This window comes from Simochromis diagramma, unplaced genomic scaffold, assembly GCF_900408965.1.
Source record: "Simochromis diagramma unplaced genomic scaffold, fSimDia1.1 OVJJ01000612.1, whole genome shotgun sequence".
In the NCBI taxonomy this organism is placed as follows: Eukaryota; Metazoa; Chordata; class Actinopteri; order Cichliformes; family Cichlidae; genus Simochromis; species Simochromis diagramma.
In genome coordinates this window covers 564512-591109 of record NW_024387419.1, presented here as the reverse complement: position 1 = coordinate 591109, position 26598 = coordinate 564512, and the positions used below count along the sequence as shown (strand labels likewise).

The window sequence follows — 26598 nt, the reverse complement described above, 5'->3', positions numbered from 1 at the left end:
AATCAAAGTAAATTTTAATGTTCTCTAAGCAACTTCATGTGGTTTCCAGAACACTATGATGTTACTTCTTGACTGACAAGACAGTTAATGCCTTTAAAAGCTACATATACTAAGTCATCTTTAATTTTCATATACTGTAAGTTTCGATTACCCCGCCCTTCACATCCCATCCATACAACATTTCCACTGAACAGCTGGTGGATCTGTTTTCTATCAGTGGTGAGCTGAAGATCCACGGCAGCCCCATGCGTTTTAAAGCCCCTCGGAGGAAGCCTCTTTAGGCAGAGAGGGATTTCCTCCTCATCAACTCACGCTGCCTACAGTCAAAATGTCTAAGTCATTCCTTGATTCCTCTCATCCTTTTTCATCTTCCTCTTTCATTCCTTTCTTCCGATTTTTGTCCTACCCTGTCCCAACTTCTTTACATCAAGTGCACAATATTTACCCCCCCCACACACACACATATATATATATATAGCTTTTAAAAAACATTTTACTTTCTAATAACTATATATATAGCCAAAAAAGAGAAGCATCTGTACAATATAATCTATCCTAGCACATTTGATTTAGATAAGAAAAAAATACTGCCCCAGCTGAATCAAGAGAGAGAAAAAAGGCAGATGAGAAACAGATGAGGTATCCCTTCTAGGGCAGACAGACATGCAATAAATGTCATATGTACTGTATATCAAATGTTGCTCAATGGACTCAACTACCCGCCACTCAACCGCAATGTTGGGTTTGAATTTGACCTGTGACCCATGTTACACATCATCCTCTCGAGCTCTTTGGCCCCCCTTGTAGTTTCGACTGTTTATTAGGCCAAAAAATGACCCCGTTTCCCCCAAATGACACACAGGAAAAAAGAACAAAAGAATTCCCAACCATCTCAACTTCATGGAGAAAACCACACGAGACAGAATTACAGGGAGCAAAAGGAGAGCTTAGGCAGCAAAGATAGAAAAATACACTTCGTACATATTGTCTTATCAAGCGGGCTTTGAGGGCACCCAGTGTTCATGCGCTTGGTTCAAATCCAGTGCCATAAAGGCTCCAATAAAAACCTGCAGGCATTTTTATTGTGGTATTTCTTTTTCCTGTAAAGAGGAGAGAGTGGTCACTCACCCTTTTGTTATTTCTTTGGTGTCTTATTCAAACAATGGGGAAAGTTGCCAAGGAGACAGAGGAGGGGTTACAGGAGACAGAGATTTCTGAAGGGCTTTGATCTCAAACCAACATGGGCAAGACAACCAGCAGACTATCTCCAGGCTGCTGCTTGTGGTATTTATGGTTTACAATTCTTTGCTTCAGAAACTTCAGTTGTAAACTATTCAACCTCAACTTACTCTTTTACACTAAATACAAGTTTTATGCTCATGTATTCCAGTGTTTTGATGATTTGTAGTACTCGTATAGGTCATTTTCCTTTCCATGCTCTTACCAGTAGGCTCTATGTACATGGTGTCTCTTACATTAGACAAGCAATGTTTCTGTGTTTGACAGCTACAGTTTTCCAGTATGGCTGGATAATGTAAGAATTATATGAGCCAACTCTTAAAACTTCACTGGCTTTTGGAACATGAAGAGGAATTTATGTCCTTTATATAATGATCATGGGGTAATAAAGTCAAGACTTTAAAGTCAATAATAAAATTAGTGACCTTTAACTCATTAATATGCTGTATAACAGAAGTTGTTTAGAGCTGCATATCTGGATATGCGGATCCAAACAATGCCTTGAGGGAACTGTGCTACTGTGCCATATAAATAAAATTCAATTGAACTGAATATTTGGTTTGATAGACTTTTACACCAGAAGCCACTTCTGATGCAGGGATCTGTGCCAGCTCCCAGGTTCAAACCAAAGATCTTTCATGTGTTATGTGAAAATGCTATGAAACCACCATTAAGCTGAAGCAGCAAATAACAGCTCTGCAAAATAAAGCAAACATGGAAATGCCAACGTTGCAGTTTCTCTAGTGTCCATCCAGACATGTTCAGGCATGTTCATCAGTCTCAAGCGTTCAGTACTAGAATGACATAAATGGGAGCCCTGGGAGTGGTGCAATATAAGTATATAAATCCCTCAATAAGATCACGGGTGTAAAACAGTGAGATACAATACTCCGACTGGCAGGGTGGAAAGTACGCTTCATTATCTGCATGAGAAAACAGTCTTTGAGGGAAGTGAGCAATGGATGGGAGAGGAGAGGCTTCTGTATAGGTTTGACCTGGGTGACAGAGAGAGGAAGAGAGGAAATGAGACGGGAGCTGGAGAGGAAATGACAGTCACTCCTGCCCAATCAGAGCAATGTGGAACATGTGAGTGTGAGGTTTGACGAAGACGCACCCGCACAAATACACAAACGCACGATGTGAGAGTTACAAAAGGCATACACACTTTTGTAAATGTGAAAGCTGGAGATATTTTATCCCTACTTTACTTATTGCTTACACATGGTTAGAGCAAAAATAAAACACACACACACACACACACACACACACACACACACACACACACACGGACTGTACAAAATGTACTCTCCTTCACACAAACACAGTTTATTAAACGTCTTCCTCTCTTTGTCCACATTTTCTGGGAGTCACACGACATTGTCCAGAGTTATGCCGGGAGCTGCCTCCTCATCCGACTGATGAGATCAGGCGGGAGAACTGTGGGAATAAGAACCCCCCACGCACACTAACACACACACGCACACATCATGTGGGACTATTAAAACAGTGGTACGTTAGATCACTGATTGCTATCAAAAGGAGAACAACTGACAAACAAAGACATAAAGGCTATTTTTACTGTGAGTCAATATACAGGCGGAGGGGACTTCCGTGTGCTCTTTGAAGGATTACAGTGTAGCTTGGTGAGATCATACTTGAATACAAAGAGTTTTATTCAACCTGACTATCCGATTCAATTATTTGTTACTGATGTATTACAGTAGCAGAAAAAAAAATCTCATGGTTAGACTCAGAGCTGAAGTAATACTCATTGATTAGGGAAATTTTCAATAAAAAGTAGCACTTTCACTAAATAATTAGTCATTTACACATGCTGCTTGACAGCTGGCCACCATATTGGATGTGCTGCACCCAGCGGTTGATGGGGAAAAAAATGTGTAGTCCCCAACTGGATGGCAGTGGTTCCTGGGGGTTTCTGGCTCTCGCTGGGTGAAAATTCAAACTATGATCACAGCAATATGTTAGCAATCAAATAATCACAAGAAGGTCTGCCAACCAGTTGGGTGACACATGTTTTTCCTTAGTGACAGGTGGTTGCCAGGGGGTCACTAACTGGTCTGAAAATCTGTGTGGCTGGGACTTGAGCAGTCCCATCGACTGCAATCAACCTCTGGAAACCACTCACAGCCGATCAGGGAACACTAATTTTTCTCTCTTGGTTTCCAGATGGTCATGGATCAGTCTCTAGGCCTGTGTAAGTGGGACCTTAGTCACTTAATCCCACATTGTCAGCATGAGCACCATGATATCTATATGTCAGAAAACATCACATTGACTTGTCACGTGTCTGCAAAGCTACAAAGAATATAGTTTATGTAGAATGGTCTCCCACCTGATATTTTATATGGGCACATGGGCAAAACACTGTCAGAGGGCCAGAAACTCAACAAAAGGCAGCTTCATGTTAATGAATTTGGAGGGGAATGAGTAATGAGTCTGGACTGCTGTTTAACTTATTATTCCAATTATGTGCACAAACAAATCTTTTCTGTCATGAGTTTGAACATTGCAAGATCCCAAATGATGGATAAAAAGCTGTCTGTGCTGCATGTTTTAACATCGGGCGGTCAATGGGTGGCCAGGTATAGTAAATAATTTCCTAGTCTTTTGTTTTATTTTAGAGTTAAACCAGTTTGAAACATTCAAAAGTCTTTTAATGTACTGACATTCCTTAAAAGAATCACTATTTAAAAAGATCATTATTATCTATATTCTTTTATAGACGATGGCATTTATTCTGACTTCAAATATTCAGTTTTAACGATTGCAAAATTGTCATCCTGGAGTCCATATTAAGACTTGTTTTATGCTAACCTAAAATGACAGCAAACTGTGATTCTTTTAAAAGAAAAATGGGAATCTGTGGATGTTTTTGGGCTGGCTGTTGTAAAATGATGCTGTAGATATTGAATTCAGTGAGTTTAAGGTCATTCAGCACCATGTTTCTCATGTTTTAATTTAGCCAGATAAGTTCAACATCAAATCCATGAAAAGTGGGATTTCATTTAGAAGTAATTTTGAATGGAGTCATACAGGACTTTTATGACTTAGTAGTAAAAAAAAGAAACCTGAATACTTCCACAATTTAGAGGTTTAGCAAAGCTGGGCTTAATGACATAATTATCTACTATCTCATGGCTCAATGAACAATTGCTAGAGTCCGAAGATCTGTAATTGGTACAGATTAATTACACCACATGGCAGGAAGATATGATACTGAAAACACACCAAAGTTCAGCCGAGAGGGCGTCTGAGATAAACCCATCAGCAAAACAAGGTTAGCCATTAATGCGTTGCTGTGTGATTTGGATTAGTCGCTGTGAAAAAGACCACACTGGAAAAAGTGTGACTCTTTCATGAAGCATTGAAATGTTTGGTGTCCAAAACTCAAGTGTACACCACCACTTTTTAAAAACTCTGCTTTTCATCAACATCTCAACTGGAAAGGTGAATTACTTAAACCAATTTCCACTCCACCCCATTTTAGTGTTATTCTACATCTTTCTTAAAACTTCTTGATTTAAACTGCAACTATTAACTGCAGAAGGCCAAATAACAAAACAAAATCCATCTGAATTTGTTGTTGCATCCTTTTCACTTTTAAAAACCCCAAGGGCTCTGAATGGATTTGCCACCGCAGCAGAAAACATCTTGTCCCCCACGAGCAGACGAACAAAGAGCTGGTCACCAGAGAGATCTGATTGGTTATTGCTTTGGAATGTTTAAATAGAAGCCAAAAATAGACCTGCTTCCTGTGTGGGCCATGTTGACATTAAAACAGTGATGTCACCTGCTTCCTGACAATTGTTGGCTTTAGGGGCACAGCCAGAGTCACAGGGACCAATTTTTTTTTTAAATCCCAGGTGGGGACTTGCAAATAATGGGATCATACTGTATGACTAATATAAAGTATGATGTTTTTGGTGGAGCAGTAAAACCTGATTTGCTGTAATTCAGATGAAGATGCTCATCTTATATTCCCCAGCTTGTAATTACTCTTCCCCTCAGTGAGGAAGCGACAAATTAAAGCCAGGAGAAAAACGAATCCCAAAAGAACCTTAAAATCAGAGATATCACTGAGCGCACCATATAAACAATAGCTTTACATGGAGATCATCTGAAACACACTGCGTCAAGACTACGTCAAAACATCTTGCATAAACCTTATCGGTAAAAGGTCTATTATCATTAATAGTCATTAGGGAAACAAAGTGAATATCTCTGACCTCTTCAGTTGCTTAGGCCCATTTTACACCTGCCATTTTTTGTGTGTGTTGCATGTTGTGCCACTGCACAGTTTTTTTTTCTATTCTTGGCTCCATATGATGTCAAAAAATATGGAGCAATACCCTTTATTTGGTATTCCAACTCTGTAACATGCAACGTCTGTCTGCTCAGGAAACTGAATTTCCCGGAGGAACCCACCCAAGGGATTAATACAGTTTTATCTAATCTATCTAATCTAATCTAAAATACAAAAGCCCCTCCCACTTGCTTTCAACCCTTTCTTTGAGCCAATCAGAAGAAAGTTAGTTTCAAGACAAAGGTGCTAAAACAGCTTATTTCAGCTAGATGATGAACTGAGGCTCTGCACTAAGGCTCACTATAGGATCTATTCCAAAACCGAATCCAATGTTAAAAATATGGAGCTAGAACACAAACGCTCTTGTGTTGTATCTTATATCTGAAAAAACATCTCGACTCCCTCACGGGGCTCAGCTCGGACCCAGCAGACCACTGGGTTTGTGCACCACTGGAAACCCTGAGGCCCATAAACATCACGCTCACAGACTTCATGCTATAAAGACTTATGTAGTCCAGTGCCAAATGTCACTATCAACAATATCAGTCAGTATGATGAATGTCTACCTCGACCTTAAGCGATATAGTACACTTCGAAAGTATGTAAATATTGATTAAACCAAGTGATTTATTGCTCAAATCATCTTTCGAGCAAACAAACAAAGCTCCTGCTACTTTCACATTCTACATATGTGAGACTTACATCACTGAAAATAGTAAGGCCATTATCTTTTACTGCTTTACATAACTGCAAGCTTCAACATTTAATATATTCAATTATGAAAGCAATTCCCCGTAGTGATATAATCATGTAACTGCATTCAAATATAGAAAATCCCCCGTAGAGCACAAACAGAACTTTACATGAGCTCGGAAGATTTCATTGAGTAAAACCCACGTTTTTATGGTGGCTTTTATTGAATGAAACCTAAAGGTTAGAAAAATTGTCAGAAAAAATTAGGGACCCCGACTCCCCACCTCTCAGGAAAATGCAAATAAACAGCACCACCTACTTACAAGATACATAAAAACTTTGTTCACACGTTAGCTCACCTGTTGTCAGTCGTGTGCCAGGGTAGTGTGTAAGGGCCGGGGTGGAGCTGCATGGCAGGTGGAGGGGGTGGAGGAGGGGGGAGAGGTGGGGAGTCGGCAGTGGGGAGGCAGGGTGGTGCTGGAGGAGGGGACGGAGGGGGAGGGGGAGGGGGAGGGAAGGGCAGCTCCGACAGCTTTGCCAGGTGCCAGGAGTGAGGCCTGATGAAAGGGACACTACGTCTGTGGAGAAAAAAACAAAAACGAAAAAACACAGGTGAGAATCAAGTGTTTAATCAATCAATCACCTGATCAGAGAGGAAATAACAGGGCCCTGATAGCCAATTTACCGGCAGTTCAATGGTACCTACTGCAGTGTCCCTGTATTACAGGAACACTGCGTTTTCTGCTAAAACACCTCCAGAAACATCCTTTAGCACCACTTGAAGGCCAGTTGAATTTAGGGGACTCCTGAGATTTTGGTCAAACATAAAGAAGCTGCTGTGGTGTTGTATTTCCCGCCCGGATGCTTCCAGTGTGTCTGTATAAATGTGAAACATGCTTTTCCCCTGGCAACTAATGTGATTTCCTTGTTTTTAATAGGGCCGGTTTTCCTTTTTCCTACCTACCTCATGTCTATGGGATCATTTTTACCCACCACTTCTAAGCAGGATGTCTGAATATGATTAATATAGGCAAAATGTATAAGATGACATGCTTGTTTGCAACCACAAGCCTAAGTGTCTTGGATCGTAAGAGCTCACATAAAATGTATCCCTACAGCGGCAGCGCCGTGCCAACCTAAATTCTGTGGAAACGGCTTCCTCGCAAGCTGTTTGGACTTCAGCGCTATGTCCATTAAAAACTCATCTAACGTGTACAGTAAGCCCTCCAGTCTGATCTAAAGCCAGGCATTCCAGTGTATCCCAAGATATTCACTAAGTCCCTTGTTCAGACTTCCGATCACATATGCTCGCCAGATTCAGCTCAGCCCCCCTGCAGACAGACTGCAAGATGGGCTGATTGAGCAGAAAAAAAGAGTGAGAAGACTAGGCAGTTAGAAATGTTACATTCCTCAAGTTTGAATGGACCTTTATGGTGGTAATCATATCTTTAAGAATAACACTGACTTGGAAATACTGTTGCTGGATGGAAATAACATACTCCTAGTTCCTCTATAGAGAACAGGAACTAAGAGGTGTGAGCTTGAATCAAACTGAAGTCAGAAAAGCTGGGAATTTGCTGAGAGACTTCACCCAGTGAGAAACTGACTTTAAAAAAGACAAAAGGTTCAAGTATCTGGTGCAGAAATCTTAGATGTAGAGTATAACAATTAATAAGCTTTAGTAAAAAGGAAGAGTTTTTGGAACCAAAAGGACGCTTTTGGATATTTAAATCAAAGAAAATCTCATAGAATTCAATTTGAAATGATTTTCTTTATTGTATTTTACTTCATTTTGACTTTTTGCCACTGACTTTGACTCGGCTTGTTTGACTTGACATTTTCTTTTACCTACTCATTGAAAAATGCCATCATCAGTCAAATAACAACTCAATTAACCTAAAATTTCACAAAACTGGCTCGCTCCAATTTCAAATACACTTCAACCGTGACTGGCATTTCGTCCTTTGACTCGAGAGCTTGACTTGTCCCAAAAGATTTAAAAGTGAGTTTGAAAACACCCGAAATACCAACTGGATGACATGGTGGATAATTATGACAAAAAAGGGCCAAAGTTTAATTCCCAACAACACTCCAATGAGAGGACTATTAAGGTCATCAAGCACAAAGTACAAAAAATGTAAAATTAGACTATTTTGGAAAAACATAGGGAAGTACAGTTTTGGGAGAAGAATGCAGATCCTGGCACCAAGAGGGAAAGGAAAGGACCATTTTTGCATATTATTGTTTATGATAAAGCAGGGGCAGGAGACCCATTTCCAAAATAAACACTCCAGTTTCCTGATTCTGGCTCCGTAAGAGGGATTTCTATCTGAACCCGCTGATTGTTCAACTCTGCTGACAATGTCCTTAAATTATCCCCTGAGAAAGTTTATGCAGAGCCTGCGTATGTGCGTCTACGCTCCTACGTGTATGCTGCACTATGTGTGGGAACTATCCAAACTTGACCAGACAAAATACCATTATTGAACAAAATACAAACATTGACAGACCCCCCCATTTCTCACTGCCACCTCCTCAGTTTCTCCAAGTTTAGCTTTGCAGAGATTGATTACTGTGAAAAATCAAATGAAGTAATGCCAAAGTCAGATGGAGATGGTGTGCACGACAAAGGGTAAAAAAGAAAGGAAAAATGTGCCGACTTGCAGCTTAAAAGAAAACAGAGCGCTGATCTGCTGTTGTGCAGCAATGCAGGGGAGAAGGGAAAAGCTCTCCAAAACCACAAAGCCAATCAGTGCGTTTCCAAAAGCCTGAGAGCAGCAGCCAAGAGGGCAGCAGTGATCAAATTAGGGGATTTACAGCATGAAGAGCTGCACCTCCAACATAGGAATACATAAGTGTTCTTACAAACTTGACTAAAGTGCTGTACAGCTTAAAACAAAACCAAAACAGAAAGTTTCACAGTACCAAAACTTGGATGAATGACTAATGAAATATTATTAAAAAAATAAATCTCAGCTAATAAAATAATAAACAAACACAAAAAAACTGAGAAAACATATGTTTGAATAATTTCTGTAAGTCTCCATGCAGCATAGAAACTGACCGTGAGGCTATTCTACAGCTTTGGAAAAGCCGCCATTAACCTCCTAGGACCTGGCGTCCACACATGTGAACATCACATTTTGGGTTATTTAGACCAAAATACTCAATTTTGACTACAACGGCCTGATATCCACTTACGAGCACATTATACTGCTACTGTTCTATCGAAATTTTAAATGAATATCCTCATATGTGGATCTCATTTCTCTTAGAAACAAAAATCAGGTTAAAAAAAAAAATTTTGCAAATTCTTTGTTTTTACATTCATCAGGTCCCAATACGTTCAAATATCACAGAGAAATTAAAAATGCATGCCGTGGAAGAGTTCGGGTCTTAGGAGGTTAAAGCACAACCTCCTTTACCCTCTAATCCCGATCACAGGGCAATAACAAGTACTTCTTCTGATAATGTTACAGTGGTAGAAAAGGGTCAAAGCTGTTACGAAAATTTTTGGTCAAAGATTATTTAAAATGAAGAAGACTGTGTTTAGTTCAAGTTTCCTAAACCAATTATTAAAACACAGGGTTTAAATTAAAAGCTGTGTTTATGTCAGTTACGAAAAAATGAAACAACTCACAAAGGACTTAAACATTGGTGTTAAATGTACACCGTAGGTATCTTATAACTGAAAACTCTTAGGAAGCCCTACATCCTAATCTGACATGGACCTCCATGGAAATCTACATGTCGCATCAATGCAGCCCACAATGACCATGATTGGCCAGTTGCATATCCGTTGAGTTCCCCTGTTCATTCTCAGATGCTTTCTTGCAGCTTCACAGAATTATGGGTAATCTCGCTCTATTTCCTGGAGGGTTAGTTTCTGAACTATTGGAATGGATGTAAGGGAATGCACAAAAAAAAACAGCAGGGAAAATCTAAGGGTATATATATACTGTATATACATGCTACAGCAAGAAACTGACCATAAGAAAAACAGCTACCCAGGAAGTGAACAAAAAGTCCCAGTGAAAGAACCGGTTTCCCTGCTTAAAACTGTTTATTTTTTTGTTATTTGGACTTTTTGGCCAAAAAAAAGGCAAAAACTTTAACCTATTTTACTCAAAACTGTTCAAGACCTGTACTACATTATAGTAACATTATTATAGTAACATCCACAGGGACTCTTTTATTTATGAAAAGCAGGAAACACACAAAGGACCCGGCTCTTACTGTCCTTTTAACCACGGTGACTGAAAGATCTGGATCAACGAAACAGGCTTAATAATAAATCCACAGAACTCCCACTTTCCTGTTCCTGACACTGTAACCCAATTGGCTACCTGTCCCCCAACTGGCAACAACAAGCAAAGAGGAATCACATGAAGCACATTTTTCAAATAATTCCCTGGCACACCCTGAACAGCAGCTTGTCCTTGACGTGGAGTCAAAGTTAATGAGATAACAGATGATAATTGTTCCGTTTCGACCGCAACCAATTGAGAAATTCAATCACGTTGGCTCTACGTAGCGAGCTTCTACTTCAACATGTATTCTCTGGGAGTTATGCAGGTTTTTTTAGGATCTTAAACAGAAGAGCTGGACGGAATGAGAGAAGTGGCAAGGAGACGAAAAGAAGACAAGCTGGCGACAGCAGTCAAAGGCCGAGAAATTATAAATTCTCAACTCTGAATGAGCCTCTATTAGAGGATCTGCTGGAATGTCCCACTTAATGGTCAGCAACGGCAACAGCTGACTGATACCGCAAAGGTCACAGCGCATAATCTCAGTCACACACACTGTCTCAATACAGTACAGACCGAATGCCAGAAAGGCGGCTGGACAAACAAGTAAGGACTGAAACTGACTGAAGACACTTTGCTTTGGAGACAGGACGGATTCAGTTTCTTTAAAGATTCACAGCGACAAGAAGCTGTGATTTTGAAATGAGCCTGAGGATGCAAATGTCCAGATTATTCCTCGTAAGTTTGAAAATAATGTTGCACAAAGGCTGTCAAACTTACCAGACTCCCCAAGCTGAAGCGTCCACTGTCAAACTGATCGGGTCTCTTCACAGCTTCCCTGACAGCCACAGTTCAAGTTCAAAGACACTCTGCTGCTTTAAGTCCCATACACAACACTCTCTTGCTTTTATGGTCACAATTTGGAAAGAAATTCGCCCTCAAGCCAGCTGAGGTCTGATAAGAGTCGATGTGTGACTTGAAAGTGGAGTCCAAGCCAGAGAGCTTGTTGTCCATCTGAGGAGGTAAAGTAGGTGGCAGGTTCTGACCAGGAGGGAAAAACCAACCGACAAGCCTCATCTCCCCTCTCCCTCCTTTTCCTCTTTACTTCCTCCCTTGCTCCTCTTGCTGGAAGACAAAACATGACTATTACTCCCTCCTGTAATCTGCATTTCTCTCCTTACTTCCCTCCCTCTCCCTCTCCCTGCCTCTCTCTCTCCCATCTCATTCTTTCCCTGCCTCTCTCACCCCCTCTCAGGCAGGATGTGTGAGTCAGTGAGGGAGGAAGTATTGTGGAGGGCAGATAAAGTAGCGCACGGCTGCTAGAATAATACCCAGAGTTCCACACTGTTATTGTCTGACGGGGGTGTTCAGAGGTACTTCCTCCTTGTGTGTGTGTGTGTGTGTGTGTGTGTGTGTGTGTGTGTGTGTGTGTGTGTGTGTGTGTGTGTGTGTGTGTGTGTTCGTGCACACGTGTGTTTGCAGAGCATGAAAAAGACATCGAAAGAGTAAAGACAGCAGAGAGTGCTGCAGAGACATGGGGGGGTTACACTTTGGCAGAGAGATGAGAAAAACAAAATGTGGTGAAGGAAAGGGAACGTAGTAGAGGATGGAGAGGTCTGCAGAATAATTATAGACAAACACAATGAGTGGTGGTGATGGATGGACAGTAGAGAAAACACTGTGCTACTGATAAGAAATATTATCCTTTGCAATTCAAACTTTGCGCTGTAGTGTTACTCAAAGGACAGAGCAGCTGGCAGGAGGAAAAAAAACTGGTCAAATTCTAGCCTCTGTCTCAATGTTGGCTCCCAGTGATTCAGGAAACAGGATTAATAGGGGGGGAGGAGCTATTATGATCTCGAAGGTTGAGTTTTGTCTTGTGGTTTGTACCTTTTTCCATTGCAGTGGTGCAATTTTGCCCCTTTGTAAAAGAACAAACTCATTCAATGTTAGTTTCACCTTAAACTGTGATTGCTAAAAGAACTTCTGGGAGTACAACAAGCAGAGAGCCGAGTACAGCTGTCTCAGACACACACTTAGATAAGCTGTAATAAGTTGTACCTAATACATTTAAAATGTAATTTTTAAGTTACAATTTAATACGAGTATTTACAATTTGCTACAGTATGTATAAATGAGTTACAACAACAACAAATGCATTGCAATCATATCTTCATACATTGTTTTTTTTTTCATTTAAAGCACATTGGTTTTTAATTTTTAATGTTATATAAATAAAATTTACTTATGATGATTCTTTTTGGAGAGTGGGTTTTGGATATACTAAAAAAACAGAACAAGAAACAAACCTAACTGTTCCCAGTAGGCTTCTAGTAGCTTAAATTATATTCAAGTGTTGTTAGAAAAAAAAAAAAAAGCACCAACCACATAAAAATCCCATCACGGCATTCCCAGTTTAGACTCTAGCTGGGAACTTATCATGCATGTCGTTAATGTACTGCCTTATCGCTCATTTCATGTCAACTCTCAACCATGCACTTCTAGAGGAAAGCATGAAAGACCATTTATACTTAAAATACACAATTGAAAATCCACATAACATGACAGCTGAAATACTTTTAAACTAAAGCTAATGATGATGATACCAAAATTACTTTTTCAATTAGATTATAAAATGTTGGAAAATCCCAAATTCACAAAAGCCAGAAAACCCTCTGATAGGTTCTTTGAATTGCCTTTATAAACAGTCCAAAAGCCAGATGTTAAGCAGATGTTAAAATTACAGTGGTTGCCTTTAAGAAGCTGAGGCCAGAAAATGTCTGGATTTTCCTTTCTTTAAAAAAAAAAAAAAAAAAAAAAAAAAAAAAAAAAAAAAAAACTAAACCGATTTATCCTCCAACAAGTTTTTTCAGATTAATCTATCAACTGATTACTCAAGTTTCAGGTTGAATGGAGCTTGTGGGTCAAAGTGAACATTTTTTCATTTTAAACCAATTCAGATTTGGGGAGAAAATTTCGCCCAGTTGTTTGAATGAAAACAGTGTTGGATAAGAGAGATGTAGAAAGCTATATTTATGAGGGTTTCATATCTTTTTCTTACAGATACCATGAGGAAAACTCAACTAACCTGCAGTCAAAATGTAAAACTGTTGGATTGTTTGCTCTGCGCAGCAACAGACCACCAAGGCACGCTTAAAGAAATTATGATCATCCATTGATTCCAGTAACAGGTGAACCAAGCCAAACACCCACGAAGTTTATATAAAGATGATCTTTCAGAGGGTAAACTCAGCCTCAAATCTGCATTCTTCTTGATGACCCACAGGGGGCAACCAGTGTGGCTGCACAATCAAGTCTGACTATATAGATGTCTATGGGGAAATGATTGTGCTTCTCACATGATTTATGACCTCAGTAAACAGTTTCCTTGTGAGTTTGCGGTCCCCAGTCACAGCTTCAAGACTTGTTTAACGTGGTATGATGTTGATTTTGAAAATTATGGTCCAATTTAGAGTAAAATCAGGCTTTTTACTGGTTCAGAGTAAGTCTTTGAAAGGTGAATACTTTCACTTAAGGTAAGTACTTAAGTTGATTGGCCTACATTTGCTTAGCATAACGAGTCTTCGTTACCTTACTTAGTCACCGTTTTCCTGTTATTTCCAGCCATTTGATAAACAACAATAATGTGCTTTATGCCTGCGTACATTAAACCTCACAGAAGCAAGTGGTTAAAATTTCCTTTTGGTGTGAGCACAAAACCTATTTGGTGAGTGCCAAACACTGGGAAACACTGGGTCTATTTTGTGATTGACAAATGTATACCTTTTGAGCATGCAGTATCGCTCACTTTTTATGTTTGATATCCAAAGTCTAAGATGGCATTCAGATCCAGGCTTCAAAAACAGGAACCAGTGGTCACTGTGACTATTTGCACCTTTTATAAAAGAGTCTTTTGTTTTTTTTTTCTTCAGAGGGTAAATTCACCTTAGCGGTGTCTGGCTAAAAGTGTATCAATGTCACTATCCCCTCAATACTGACCAGACATGAAGCTTGCAGAGCAAACAGCAAGAGGTGAGTGTCCAGCATGAACGGTGTTAAAGTTTAACCAAGCACACAACCGCTGATACTTAATAACATGAGGCCCTCTGTGGGCTTCAAAGGACTTCCCGGAGACGTATATCTCCTGCAGACCCCACGGAAAGCACACTGTGTACATGCATGTGGGGAGATTCCTTACATTCCCTGTCTGCTCCGTCAGGGTCAAGGGTCAACTATGCTAGAAAGCCTTAAACAAGCTCACCTCCTCCAACCCCTTTGTGTTCACATGATAAGAATCTATTTGTTTGCTTAATGGGTCTCTCTTGTGTGTGTCTGCATGCAATCAGACCCTTGTTTGTTTGCCTTGCAGCCCCTCATCACCATTGATTATGGATTTCTGACTGGTACCCGCTCGTAGGCATGCATTTACTGCGTAGACACACGCATGCAAACATGCAGGCTAATTCCAAAGGGTTAAACACACACATACACACACAGCTTTCGCATACCAGGTAATCAGTACAGTGAGACTAGGCCCATACCAGAGGCTGATGGCAGGAAGGGTGAAGTCCACTTTAGCCTCTGCAGCACAATGTGCTGTTTGTTACTGGCTGATCCCTTCGATTGTGTGCGTGCTGAGTCTGAAATTAACTTTTTGACTCACAAGATAAAAGCACAGTTAGATTAAAAATAAAACCCCCAGCAAGGATTTTTTTTTTTTACAGCAAATAAGATAATATGTTCAATACAACAGAATACCAATATCTAATTTTACTGGTTAATTCAATTTTTTTAAGTAATCAGTGCCTCCTGTTGTTAGAACTACATTAGAAAATTATTTTAACACAGAAGGAATCAAGATGAGTCTAGTGTCAGAATGTAGGTAAGAAGGAGACCTTTCATATGATGCAACTTTGTTTTGACTGGTAACTAGGGCTGCTCGATTATGGCAAAAATGATAATCACGATTATTTTTAGTGAAATTGAGATCTCGATTATTTGACGATATTTATTTAACCCTTTAAGACCTACCATAGAACCAAGTCCGCCAGAGCTTCTATTATCTTTTTTACATGCTGTAGTGCCATTTTTGGGAGCATTTCAAGTTGCTATACATCAACACAACTGTTATAGCCCATATTTTAATAATATGTATGCATTAAGTCCATAGTAATTACATTAATTGCAAAAAAGTGCAATAAACTACAAAAAAATTGAAAATCGTTTTTGTTTTTTTTACATATATTTCTACTTGGGGAAATTTAAGAGGCTTATCCCTCAAAACTTTAAATACAAAAAAGTTGCAAAAAATAGTTTCCCACCACAGGAAATTTATTTTGAGTGTCTTCATAGTTTTATTTTGTAGATACAGCAATTTTTATATACTGCAGGAAAAACACAAAATAATCCTATGATGCAAATTTGCAAAGAAAACAGCATGTGCATCAAAATAAACTATTTCCAGCAGTGCAATTCGAGTTCTAAGCATCACAGAAACTATTCAGAAAAGTATAGAGTCAAACATGACTTATAAAAACACCAGTATAGGCTTTTAAGGCCTACAAGTAAAAAAAACTACATTTTCCGCGAAAATGACATCACTTCCGGTTTCGGACAAGAAATGGTGGACATGCGATAGTTCGCGTTGACGTCTTTTTCAATGTGGGAAGTGTTACGAACAGCTGATCGGATCGGCAAAGCGTGTTTCTGGAATATTATGTTTTTGTTCCTGCAAGCGCTTTTTATTCAATTTTTGCAAAGCTTTATGTGGAAGGAAACCGTGACCTAGGACAAGCTGATGGCATAAGATGTAAGTACAACTCCTCCGGTTTCATATGCAAAACAAATTATTGCGCTAGTTTACGGGGTTCCGGTTCTACAGGGATTTAAAGGGTTAACAATAACAATGTATTGAATAATGACTTTAAAAAATAATATAAAATAGTGTGCAAATACTGATAACAGTGCAAATGTTTGCAATATAAAAAATAAATGAAAAATGTAAACATCTATGTTTAGTGAACTTTGCAGTGTTGCTCTGTGGTGCAGCTATGACACCGTAGCAAAGTTTACACACTATGTCTACTTGATCCACGTCTGACTCCGCGAACCCATAATGTTTCCACACCACTGAAGTTTTTTTTTTACCTCTCTTTTCAACCAATGGCAGTCACTCTCCTCTCCAAATAACTTCTGCTTAGCTTTCCGAGCTTCCCTCGGGTCCTCTTAATTGTTGCAATGCATGTTCGAAATGCAGAGAGGTGCGCTCGATTTGCCACACGGAGCAGCGCGAGAGTAAAGCACGAGGGAGGGGCTAATAATCGGCTCAGTCATTTTTAATGATCGTTGAAAGCCCAGATTGTAATCGTGATTAAAATTCGATTAATTGAGCAGCCCTACTGGTAACCCATCTCACGTCGTGGTATGAACTTGTAAAGTTTATCCAACATGCACTTCACAAAGTTTTCTCCAGTGAAACTATCAGAAAACAGAAAAAACATCCAAGGTACCGATGTTGGTTTCTGTTACTCTCTGTTAAAGAAATGAAACCACTGCAGTTTCTTATTGAAACCCCGATGTATCCCATGATATATGTACTCAAAACTGGTCATAGAAAAACAAAACTGTGACCCCCTTTAGATTGTGACACTGAGAGGGGTATAAAATTGATTTGACTACAGTTTTAAGCAGAATTTCAAACTGAGCTTAAATGTATTTTTTTCTGCCCTAAAAGATTCAGATTGTAGCACTCTCATATACTTGTGAAGCTTTGAAGGAGTTAAAAAGCACCAAATTTCAACCCATCGCCATGTACATGATGGTCTGAAACCTGGAAAACATGAAGGTATAAAGGTCATAACAGTGACTGGAATGGAAGCATTTATTAGGTCACCATCCAATGTGAAGGTTTATGCTATAGTGGGCCTCAATTAACAGTACTGCTAATTATCAAAACCATTTTATGTTTCTTTAATGGTTAATTCACCAGTAGCTAAAATACAGTCAAAAGTTTAAGACCACTAGAAAAATAGCAAAAAAATCATATTTTGCATGGTTGGATCTTAACAAGTAGATCTTCAACATGCAACAAGAAGAAATGGGAGCGAGACAGAACATTTAAGCATGCTATTTATTGAAAACAACACTTAAACTGACAACGCTTAAACAGGCTTAAACAGGCTATGATCAAAAGTTTAAGAGCACACCTCCAAAAAATCCTGTAAACCCGCCCAAAAATTAATCAAAGTTCCAAATATGAACTCAGTATTGAGTAGCTCCACCATTATTGTTGATCACATGCTTGATGCAAGTGATTCCATGAGGTGTGAGAGAGAACATTTCTCCAAGTGGTGAAGACGGCCGTACGAAGGGCATGCACTGTCTGGAACTGTTGTGCACTTTTGTGAACTTACCTTGCCATCCATCCCCAAAGGTTCTCAATTGGATTTAGATCAAGGGAACATGCAGGATGGTTATTCTCCTGGAAGAAGTCCCTTGTCCTGCAGGCATTGTGTACTGTAGCGCTGTCCTGTTGAAAAACCCAGTCGTTACCACACAGATGAGGGCCTAAGTCATTAGAGATGCTCTCTGCAACATCTGGACATAGCCCTCCTGAAGCTCCACTGTTCCACTGAAGGAAAAAGCACCCCAGACCATTATGGTGCCCCCTCCACTGTGGCACGTAGAAAACTTCTCAGGTGGGATCTGCTTTTCATGCAGGTATTGTTTGAAACCATCAGGACCTTCAAGGTAAAAAAAAATTCTCATCAGAGAATAAAACTTTCTTCCTTGGTCCAAACAGTCAGTTCTTTGACATTCAAGGAGATAAGGCCTTTGAAGCCCTTCAGTCTCAGATGCTGTCTGATGGTTATGGGGTTGCAGTTGGCACCAGTAACGGCCTTAATTTGGGTCGAGGATCATCCAGTGTCTTGACGGACAGCCAATTGGATCCTCCGGCTCAGTGATGGTGAAATTTTTGGGTCTTCCATTTGACTTTTTCGTTCCATAACCCTCAGGATCATTTAAGAAATTCCAAGTGACTGTCTTACTGTGTCCCACCTCAGAAGCGATGGTGTGCTGCGAGACTCTGCTTATGCAGTTCAACAACCCAACCATGTTCAAAAAGGGACATTTTTTTGCCTTTGCCATCAGAATGTCATGACAGTGTGACATCAGCAGTAAATCAGCCTTATTCAGTTTAAGTGTTGTTTTCAATAAATTGCATGCTCAATTTTTTTTTTATCTCACTCCCATTTCTTCTTGTTGCATGTTGAAGCTCTACTTGGAACCTTGTTAAGATCCACCCATTGCCATTTTTCAAGTGGTCTTAAACTTTTGTTTGGGACTGTACCATTATGTTATCCATGAATGTTCAAATTACCAGTTTCCCAAAAAAAGCATAAACATAGTAAAGACCATTATTTTCTGATTAAGATGCCAAATTACAGTTATTTACATGAATTACTGAACAGAAAATGAGCTTTAAGAGTTGAATGTTGTCCTTGACTAATTTCTGACTTCTTTAGTCCACTGTGCCAACTCAAATTTTGATTTTTTTTTTTAATGTTCAGAAATATATGAAAATAAATCTGCTTCTGGTAAATAATGACGCAGGCTCAATGCCTTAGCTACATGCAGACTTATCAGTTTTACTGTCATTTTAAGTCCATCCCAATAACAAATGGCTTTGGGTTTTATCTGATTGATGTACATTTAAGTGGTGCAATCCTTAAGTTAAACACCGTTAATTTCAGTTCCTGTGTATATTGCTGAAACGTCTCTGAAATCAGCGTTATGCTACCATTTACTACATTCAACAATCTGGAAAAGTTTAAGCAACATTTTTCTTAAAGAACATCACTGTGGTTTGCAGAGATGGGCAGTAAGGCGTTACTTGCAACAAATTACTGTAATCTGATTTTTTTCAAGTAACGAGTAAAGTAAGGGATTACTATTGCAAAAACGGTAATTAGATTACCGTTACTTTCCCATAGGAACGCTGCGTTACTGCGTTACTAAAACCGTGATGTTTTTGCGAGAATGTCTCATGACAGTGATGTAAGCGAGTGCGACGTTCGTGACAACAGCTGTGTGCAGATCAACAATGGATCATATATCGAGTGCGGGAGAGAGTATGAGCGTGCACCGTTTAAAGCGTGGAAGTACTGACCTTACTTTCAGTTTGATTCCATAAAAAGTGACAAAAACATTAGTGTCCCTTGTGCGTGGGAAGAAAACTTCTTTTTACAGCGAAAAAACAACCCTAAACTTCCAAGCAAGCACCGAGTGCGCAACGACGTAATGGGAAATTCACAGAGAAACTCACGGATTCTTCCACTGACCGCTGCGGCACACCTGCACCAGGGTAAACCTCCACCTACCCCACTCCTGCTTTACAGGTGAAAATAGAGCAAAAGGACCGCTAGTCTTTGATTTTATTTATTTTCTGCTGTGTTTTACTTGCATCTATTTGAAAGAGTGAGTGTAACAAAAAAAAAAATAATAATTATGTGCTGGAATGTGCAGAAAATAGGTTTAAATATTAAACAAATTTCTTCCAGTCAGAGAATGTTGCATTTTATGCATCAAGCAAAAATTTAATTAAGTCAAAAGATTAAAAATAACAAAACAAGTTTTAAAAAGAGACGTTTCCATTTGATTACATTTTGTATGATGGATTATGTAGAAAAAGTAGAATTGGGCTGAAAGATCTATCGCTTTATTACCTATTCAGGTTGTAAATCGTGTTTTTAAAAAGTAACTAAGTAACTAAGTAATTAATTACTTTTGAAAATAAGTAATCAGTAAAGTAACGGGATTACTTTTTTGGGGAAGTAATCAGTAATTAGTTACTGATTACTTTTTTCAAGTAACTTGACCAACACTGGTGGTTTGTAACTAAGAAGTAAAAGGTCCTTCCTGCTGATGCACAGTAAAACTTTAAATGACAGATTCTTATGTTATGAAATGTGTTCGAATGGCAGTAACAGCTTAAGATAAGACATATAAGGGAGCTGAAGTTTAAACACTGAATAACTGTCTGGTACTCACACTGTTTAAGTGCCAAAGAGAGTCGAAATGTCAGACGAAGTATAATCTGAAAAGTGGTTGAAATGCTGAAAGTTCAGGTAATAAGATCTGAAACTATCAGTAAATACTGAAAGACGCAGCAGTTAATTCAAATGAAAGTGCTGAAAGTAGCTTATATAGTGCTAGCCTAAACCTTAAGAGACAGAAATCACTCTTAGCTGACTTGTTGTATTTATATTTCAAGCAAAGAACAGCGAAGGAAAGAAATCATCAGAAAACAACCATGTGAGGTGTCTTCATACAACCGATTACGTGTATAAAGTTCTTCTGCGTCAAACACATCCTGTTCCAAGTTACAAAATGCATTTCCACTTGTTTTTTCCCCTCAGACACACTAACTGATGCCACAGAAAATGAGAACATTTCCTGTTTGAATTCAGGTTTTTTACTGTGAATGAAAGGATAAGACTAGTTTTATCACCTCTGATCTTTCCATGACAATTTATCACCTAAACACTTGCACCCTATCAAAATCATTGCTCTGTACATTAGCTTATCTTTAACTTATGGGCAGTTTTTAAACCATTTCCTCGTATGAATGAATGCTCAGGGGATTCAATTAATAACTATTTGAATATATAGATTTGCTTTTTAAACATTAACTTGTATTGCCATGTAATTAACCAATGGAGAAGTACTTTTCAATTTGTCAAAGCATAATGTGCGTTTAAGAGCACGTAGCTTCCAGATCTAAAAGTAAAGCTATTATGGAAGTGAATTAAACCTGCACTCCTTTTAATGGCGACCAGGTGATGGCTCTGGTTCCAAAAGTCCAGCTGTATAGAGATGAATGGGAAAACAGCCTTTAACTCCCATCATTTAAGACCTTAAAAGCTTTTGGTTTCAGTCTCTAGTTTTAAGTCTTCGTGAACAACAGGAAGTTAACTTTGTAAATTATGCTCCCCATTAGAGTCAAGCAGGGTAAAGGAGGGTGTGCATTTAAAAAATATTCCTCTACAGCAGATTCTTAAGAAAACAGTTTGCTTTGATGACAGACTTTTTGCGCTATCCTGCAAACTGTAACACAATGCCCCATATCTGCAAATATCCATAGTGGCAAGGAGGAAATGTAAATTAACTGAAATCAGCATCAGATTGTTAAATTTGAGAGTTAATGAGTATGTGAAAAAGCTTTGGCTCTGTAATGTGTTCTGCAGCAGACTAACTTGTGAATGACAGTCAGGCTTATCTTTTCAGTCAGGAGTGTGGCTGCTCTTCTCTACTGCCACACATTACAGCAGCTCCACCGTCACTTTCAAAGCCAACAAGTTTGCACATAATTACTTAAATGCAGGATGCCACAGACACCAGACAACATAAGTATGTGCAGATCTAAAAACTGAAATAAGGGGCTTATTTCTGACGTCAGTGTTTAGGCAGGGAGATTAGGAATAGTTGTAGGATTATTTTGTGAGTCTTCTGACACTCTTAGTCAGGCTGAAAGTGTCTTTAAAGGAGAGGAACGACTTGTTTCAGAGGATGAACTGGTGGAGTTACATCATGACCCAGTATAAGATGAATACAGATTATTTTGGACTGATGCAAAGCTTCTCTGATAGCGTGCAAGAATAAAAAAATATGGAGCAGAAAATGAGTAGAAATAAGTCATCTTTAAATTGAATCAAGTGGCGTTTTTAACTGGATTCACTTTATTTACTACTTTATTATTATTATTACTTTATTTACATTTTATTTTTACTGAAGTAAAACAGGGATTTTACAAAATAAAAATGAAAACAGTAAATTCACTACATACTACATTATGGCTCATCTGTCACTGCATGTCAATGAACACCACTCAACCTACTCGAGTCTCAGCTGCCTCAGCCAAAGCCTGAAAGCATCATGTTCACTAGTATGGCTCCTGTACAACCTGAGCTTTCTTACTTCCATTTCTAACCTGTTTCCAATCACAGTGTCTCTCCATCTTTTACCACTACCTCCCTGGCTGTTGATGGACTAAACATAAACTTTAGGAGCTATGGGAAATCACCAAAATTAAAGTTTGGAGCTGAGCTGATCACACTTAAGGTCTTGGTTCATGTGTGTCCACATTGGCCCCTAGGAATTTGTTTTAATTTGAGACGACATTGTCCATCTGTGTATGTGTGTATACATCTGCGTGTGTGTGTGTGTGTGTGTGTGTGTGTGTGTGTGTGTGTGTGTGTGTGTGTGTGTGTGTGTGTGTGTGTGTGTGTGTCTGTTGGCGGGAGTCAAACCAGTGTCATGTATCACAGTTTAATGGGCCAGTTAATAAAAAGCAGGCCGGAGGAGACAGATAAACTGTAGCAGACCACACGCATTTAGGAGAGACTCAACCACATGTTAATGCTGATACAACACAGTGTTAGGGCAGCTAATCACCATTTCCAATATCTCATTAGAGATATTAGAGAAATACCTCATTAGAATATAATCCAAAACATGGGTCTCCGACTGGTTGGAAATTATTTTAAACTGGTTCTCAAATCAGTCAAGATATAGTTCTTACCTGGGCAGGAAAAGTAGGAGAGAGAGCAGTAGCTTGGGGCGTACTGAACCCATGCCACCAAATGAGCCTCATAGCATACTGGCGTCTAAACAGGTTAAAGAGAAAATATTAACATACTTCTCTGAATCAGGCTTTAGACTGCTCTGAATATTCTGTTTAAGTCCATACTGAACTCTGAATGCTGTCGAAGCACAGCAGCGACACACACCTCCTGTTTAAACCTTCTGTTTGCGAGGGGCAGCCAATCAGAATATACTTTGGTCACAGCGGGAGAAGGTATAACGACGTGCTTCAAACAAATGATTAAGTGACGGGCTTCACAACAACCACATTTTGGTTAAATAGGGATTATTTTTAACAGTGGATTACACAAAGCTACTCTGATAGTGATATAACCACCAGCTGCTAGGGCTGCTGGCAGATTGTCACAATTACCTGCAGTTTTCTGCAGGGCGCTACTTTTATAATTGTTTTAATCTGACCATCACTGTCACAAAGACCTTTCAGTTTCAGTCCCAGCTCTGCATGCCACTCTGCTCGTGTAAAGTGAACTCCAACCTAAAAGGTGGTGTCCATCCTGTTGATTTAACATTTTGCAGGAGAGCAGTAACCCTCAGACTAAAGCACATAAACACACGCTCTCTTCTGTTCACAGTGTCGATATTTCATGCTAAACAGTGTCAGATCCAAAATCATTTGCAGTTGGGGCTCTAATCAGACCCAGAGTGTATGTATGTGTGTGTTTATGTGCGTGTGAGGAAGAGGTTTTTGAGGAATGCCAGGAATGTCTATTGTTCAGTTTGGGAAGGAGTGATGGGGGGCAGACTATTGTGTTTCACGGTTCTTGGCACTGCAGATCTCAGTCTTACGCCGGTCTCCAGGGGCCATGTGGTACAAAAAAAAAAAAAAAAGGAAAACAACGGGATGTGTGTGTGTGAGTGTACTTTTTAACCAGCTATCTGTCTGTGGAAAATTCCCCCTCAGAATAGAGTATGTTTGAGTGTGTGTGTGTGTGTGTCTGGGCCCACAAATCCCTTTGTGACAGAGTCAAACAAGCGTTCACTAACAAGAAAAACAACAAAAGAAACAAAACCGCTCGCTGTGTAGAGCGAGATGAGCCGGGCTGTCAGAGGAGAAACTCTCTTCCAGGAAGAATGTTTCAAATGAACACGAACAAACAAAACTGCGAAATAGAGTAGCACTGCTAAAACAGCCGGCCCCGGACAAAATCAGAGAGATTACAGCAGTGCGAGGCAGGAAGCGAAATGTTTAACTTAAGATTTTGTTTTAATCTGTAAAACATTCAGACAACACTACAACTGATTGAGCTAGACTAAATATACAGGTGAGGCAGGATATCACTGACATTACAGCTAATTTAACTGGGAATGTCCAGGTAATCATGTCCTCTTTTACCCGTCAACACACTTCAATTACAATCCCCCAAAACAATCAAGACTAATAGAGCTTAATACTCACAATTAGAGGCACTTTTGTGAGCTGAAATTTAATTATTTAACTGTACTCTGATGAAGCACATCGATTCTGGTATTAATATTGACGTTTTAAGGAGTTAAATGATCCTGAAGGTTTCATCTGGAAAAATAAACCCACAGCAGAGACAGAGCAGGATATGGGCCAATTGCATTGTATTGCACAACAAAGAACCGTAATGTTTCAACCATACCTGCCAGTGTCATTGGAAACAGCATTTTTTTGACTAGAGATTGTCAAGGGTCTCTGGACGTACCTGACTGAGGCCTTAGTGAATACAGTTTTGCAAAAAATATTTGTTTTATTTTTGTTAAATTTTCAATTCACATTAGTTTCAGTTATTTCAGGTACTTTCCAGGGTAGGTTTGCTAGTTTCAGTTTAGTTTTTATTGTTTAAAAATGTTTAGTTTTAGCTTAGTTTGTACTAGTTTCAATGTTAGATTTAATCTTTTTAAACCTTATAATATAAAGGTATTAGCTGAAGGGTGAAACATAAGAAGTTCAGAGTAAAGGCATATTGGGAAAGGTTGATTCACAGTGGAGGCACGCTGTGATAACAAAACTGAAACCAGCAAAGACTAAAATTCTTCTGTACTTTTATTTTATTGTAGTTAGTTAAACACAAAAACGTTGTTTCATTTCTCTATTTTTGTAAAGTTTCTAGTTTTTATTTATTTTTACCAGTTAGGTAAAAAGTTTCACCACATCTACTTTATTATTTTTCTCTATTACATTTTCCATTAATTTTCTGAGGTTGGAGTATCACCAAGCACTTTGTGCCTCACATATCCTCTGCTCCTCATCATCTTGCAAACTTTGAATGTTTAAAAATGATGCATTTCCTGGAGTTTTTCTTCGAATTCGGGATATAGTTTAATCTGCAACAATTTTGTGTCTCATTTTCTGCATGAGTTAGTTTCTAAACCTAAATTTGATAATTCACTCATTTCCCATGTGAGCATTTCTGATGTACATGAAAGTACACCAAACTTGACTTCTGTTTGTGAACAGTTGACGTAAAAAATGATTATTAAAGAAAGTAAGAGACACTATGTATAATACAACCACAGTGGAGCCAGCAGATGGCAACCTGGTTTCAGCTGGTTCAAATTAACAAGCACTTATTGAAGCCATTATCTTCTCATAGATGTGAATGAACTGATGTGCAGTGCGGCTGTGGAGAGGCTTAGTCAAATAATAAAATAAAACAATATAATTATAGGCTCGGCACACTCTACCACTTCTATGCACAGTTAGAGATATTTAGTAATCCATCCATCAACCTTCACATCCATCCACACATCCAGTTCAATCAATCCATATATTGATTCGCGGATCTATTGATTTATCTAGCCATCGACCTATCTAGCTGTCATCAACCTATTCACATACATTTACAACCATTCATAATCTACGGACCTCAACCTATCTACCAGCCCATTAGGGCTGCCACAAACGATTATTTTGATAGTCGACTAGTCACCGATTATTTTTGCGATTAGTTGACTAATCAGATCATCATCCATTGGACGTAAAACGTACAGCTTATTGCACCAGCAGCATCTGCTCTTATATAACTATCATTAGCTTACAGCTTTAAGTGTTTAAGGTATGTGCTAACTAAAAATAAAGACAAGATGATAGTTTATTAAATTTTAATGAAATTTGCAGATTGTTTAGATGAAGTTTAATAAACTCAGCCGTCTGCTCCTTGCTATCTGAAATATAACAGGACACCGGAGTATATTCTCGAGCATCTCACACTTCTGATGGTCAGTTGTCTGCTTGACATTTATTCAGCTGTGTAAAAACTATAACTTTAATCTCAGCCAAACCGATTTACTCAGGAACAAATAAAATACTAAAAAATGCCAAACAATATCATGTTTAAGTTATCTACGTGACTTATATTACATGTTTGACCTGAGTAGCAAAAGACAGTGGTGGGTTTGAAAACAATTAGCTGGGAGTCCGGTGTTCTCACCGGCTCTAGTGAGCCTTGTCCCCGGCTAGCTATCGAG

The 26598-nt window shown here is 39.0% G+C and overlaps 1 protein-coding gene across 1 annotated transcript in view; it reads right to left on the bottom strand.

Annotated features, from left to right (window-relative positions):
- Positions 1-26598, bottom strand: part of shroom4 (shroom family member 4) — a 97368-nt gene that overhangs the window by 21356 nt on the left and 49414 nt on the right. Inside the window, exon 3 of the mRNA XM_040012579.1 lies at positions 6616-6834. Within this exon, the coding sequence (XP_039868513.1) occupies positions 6616-6834 (219 nt within the window). The remainder of the gene's footprint in view (positions 1-6615; positions 6835-26598) is intronic.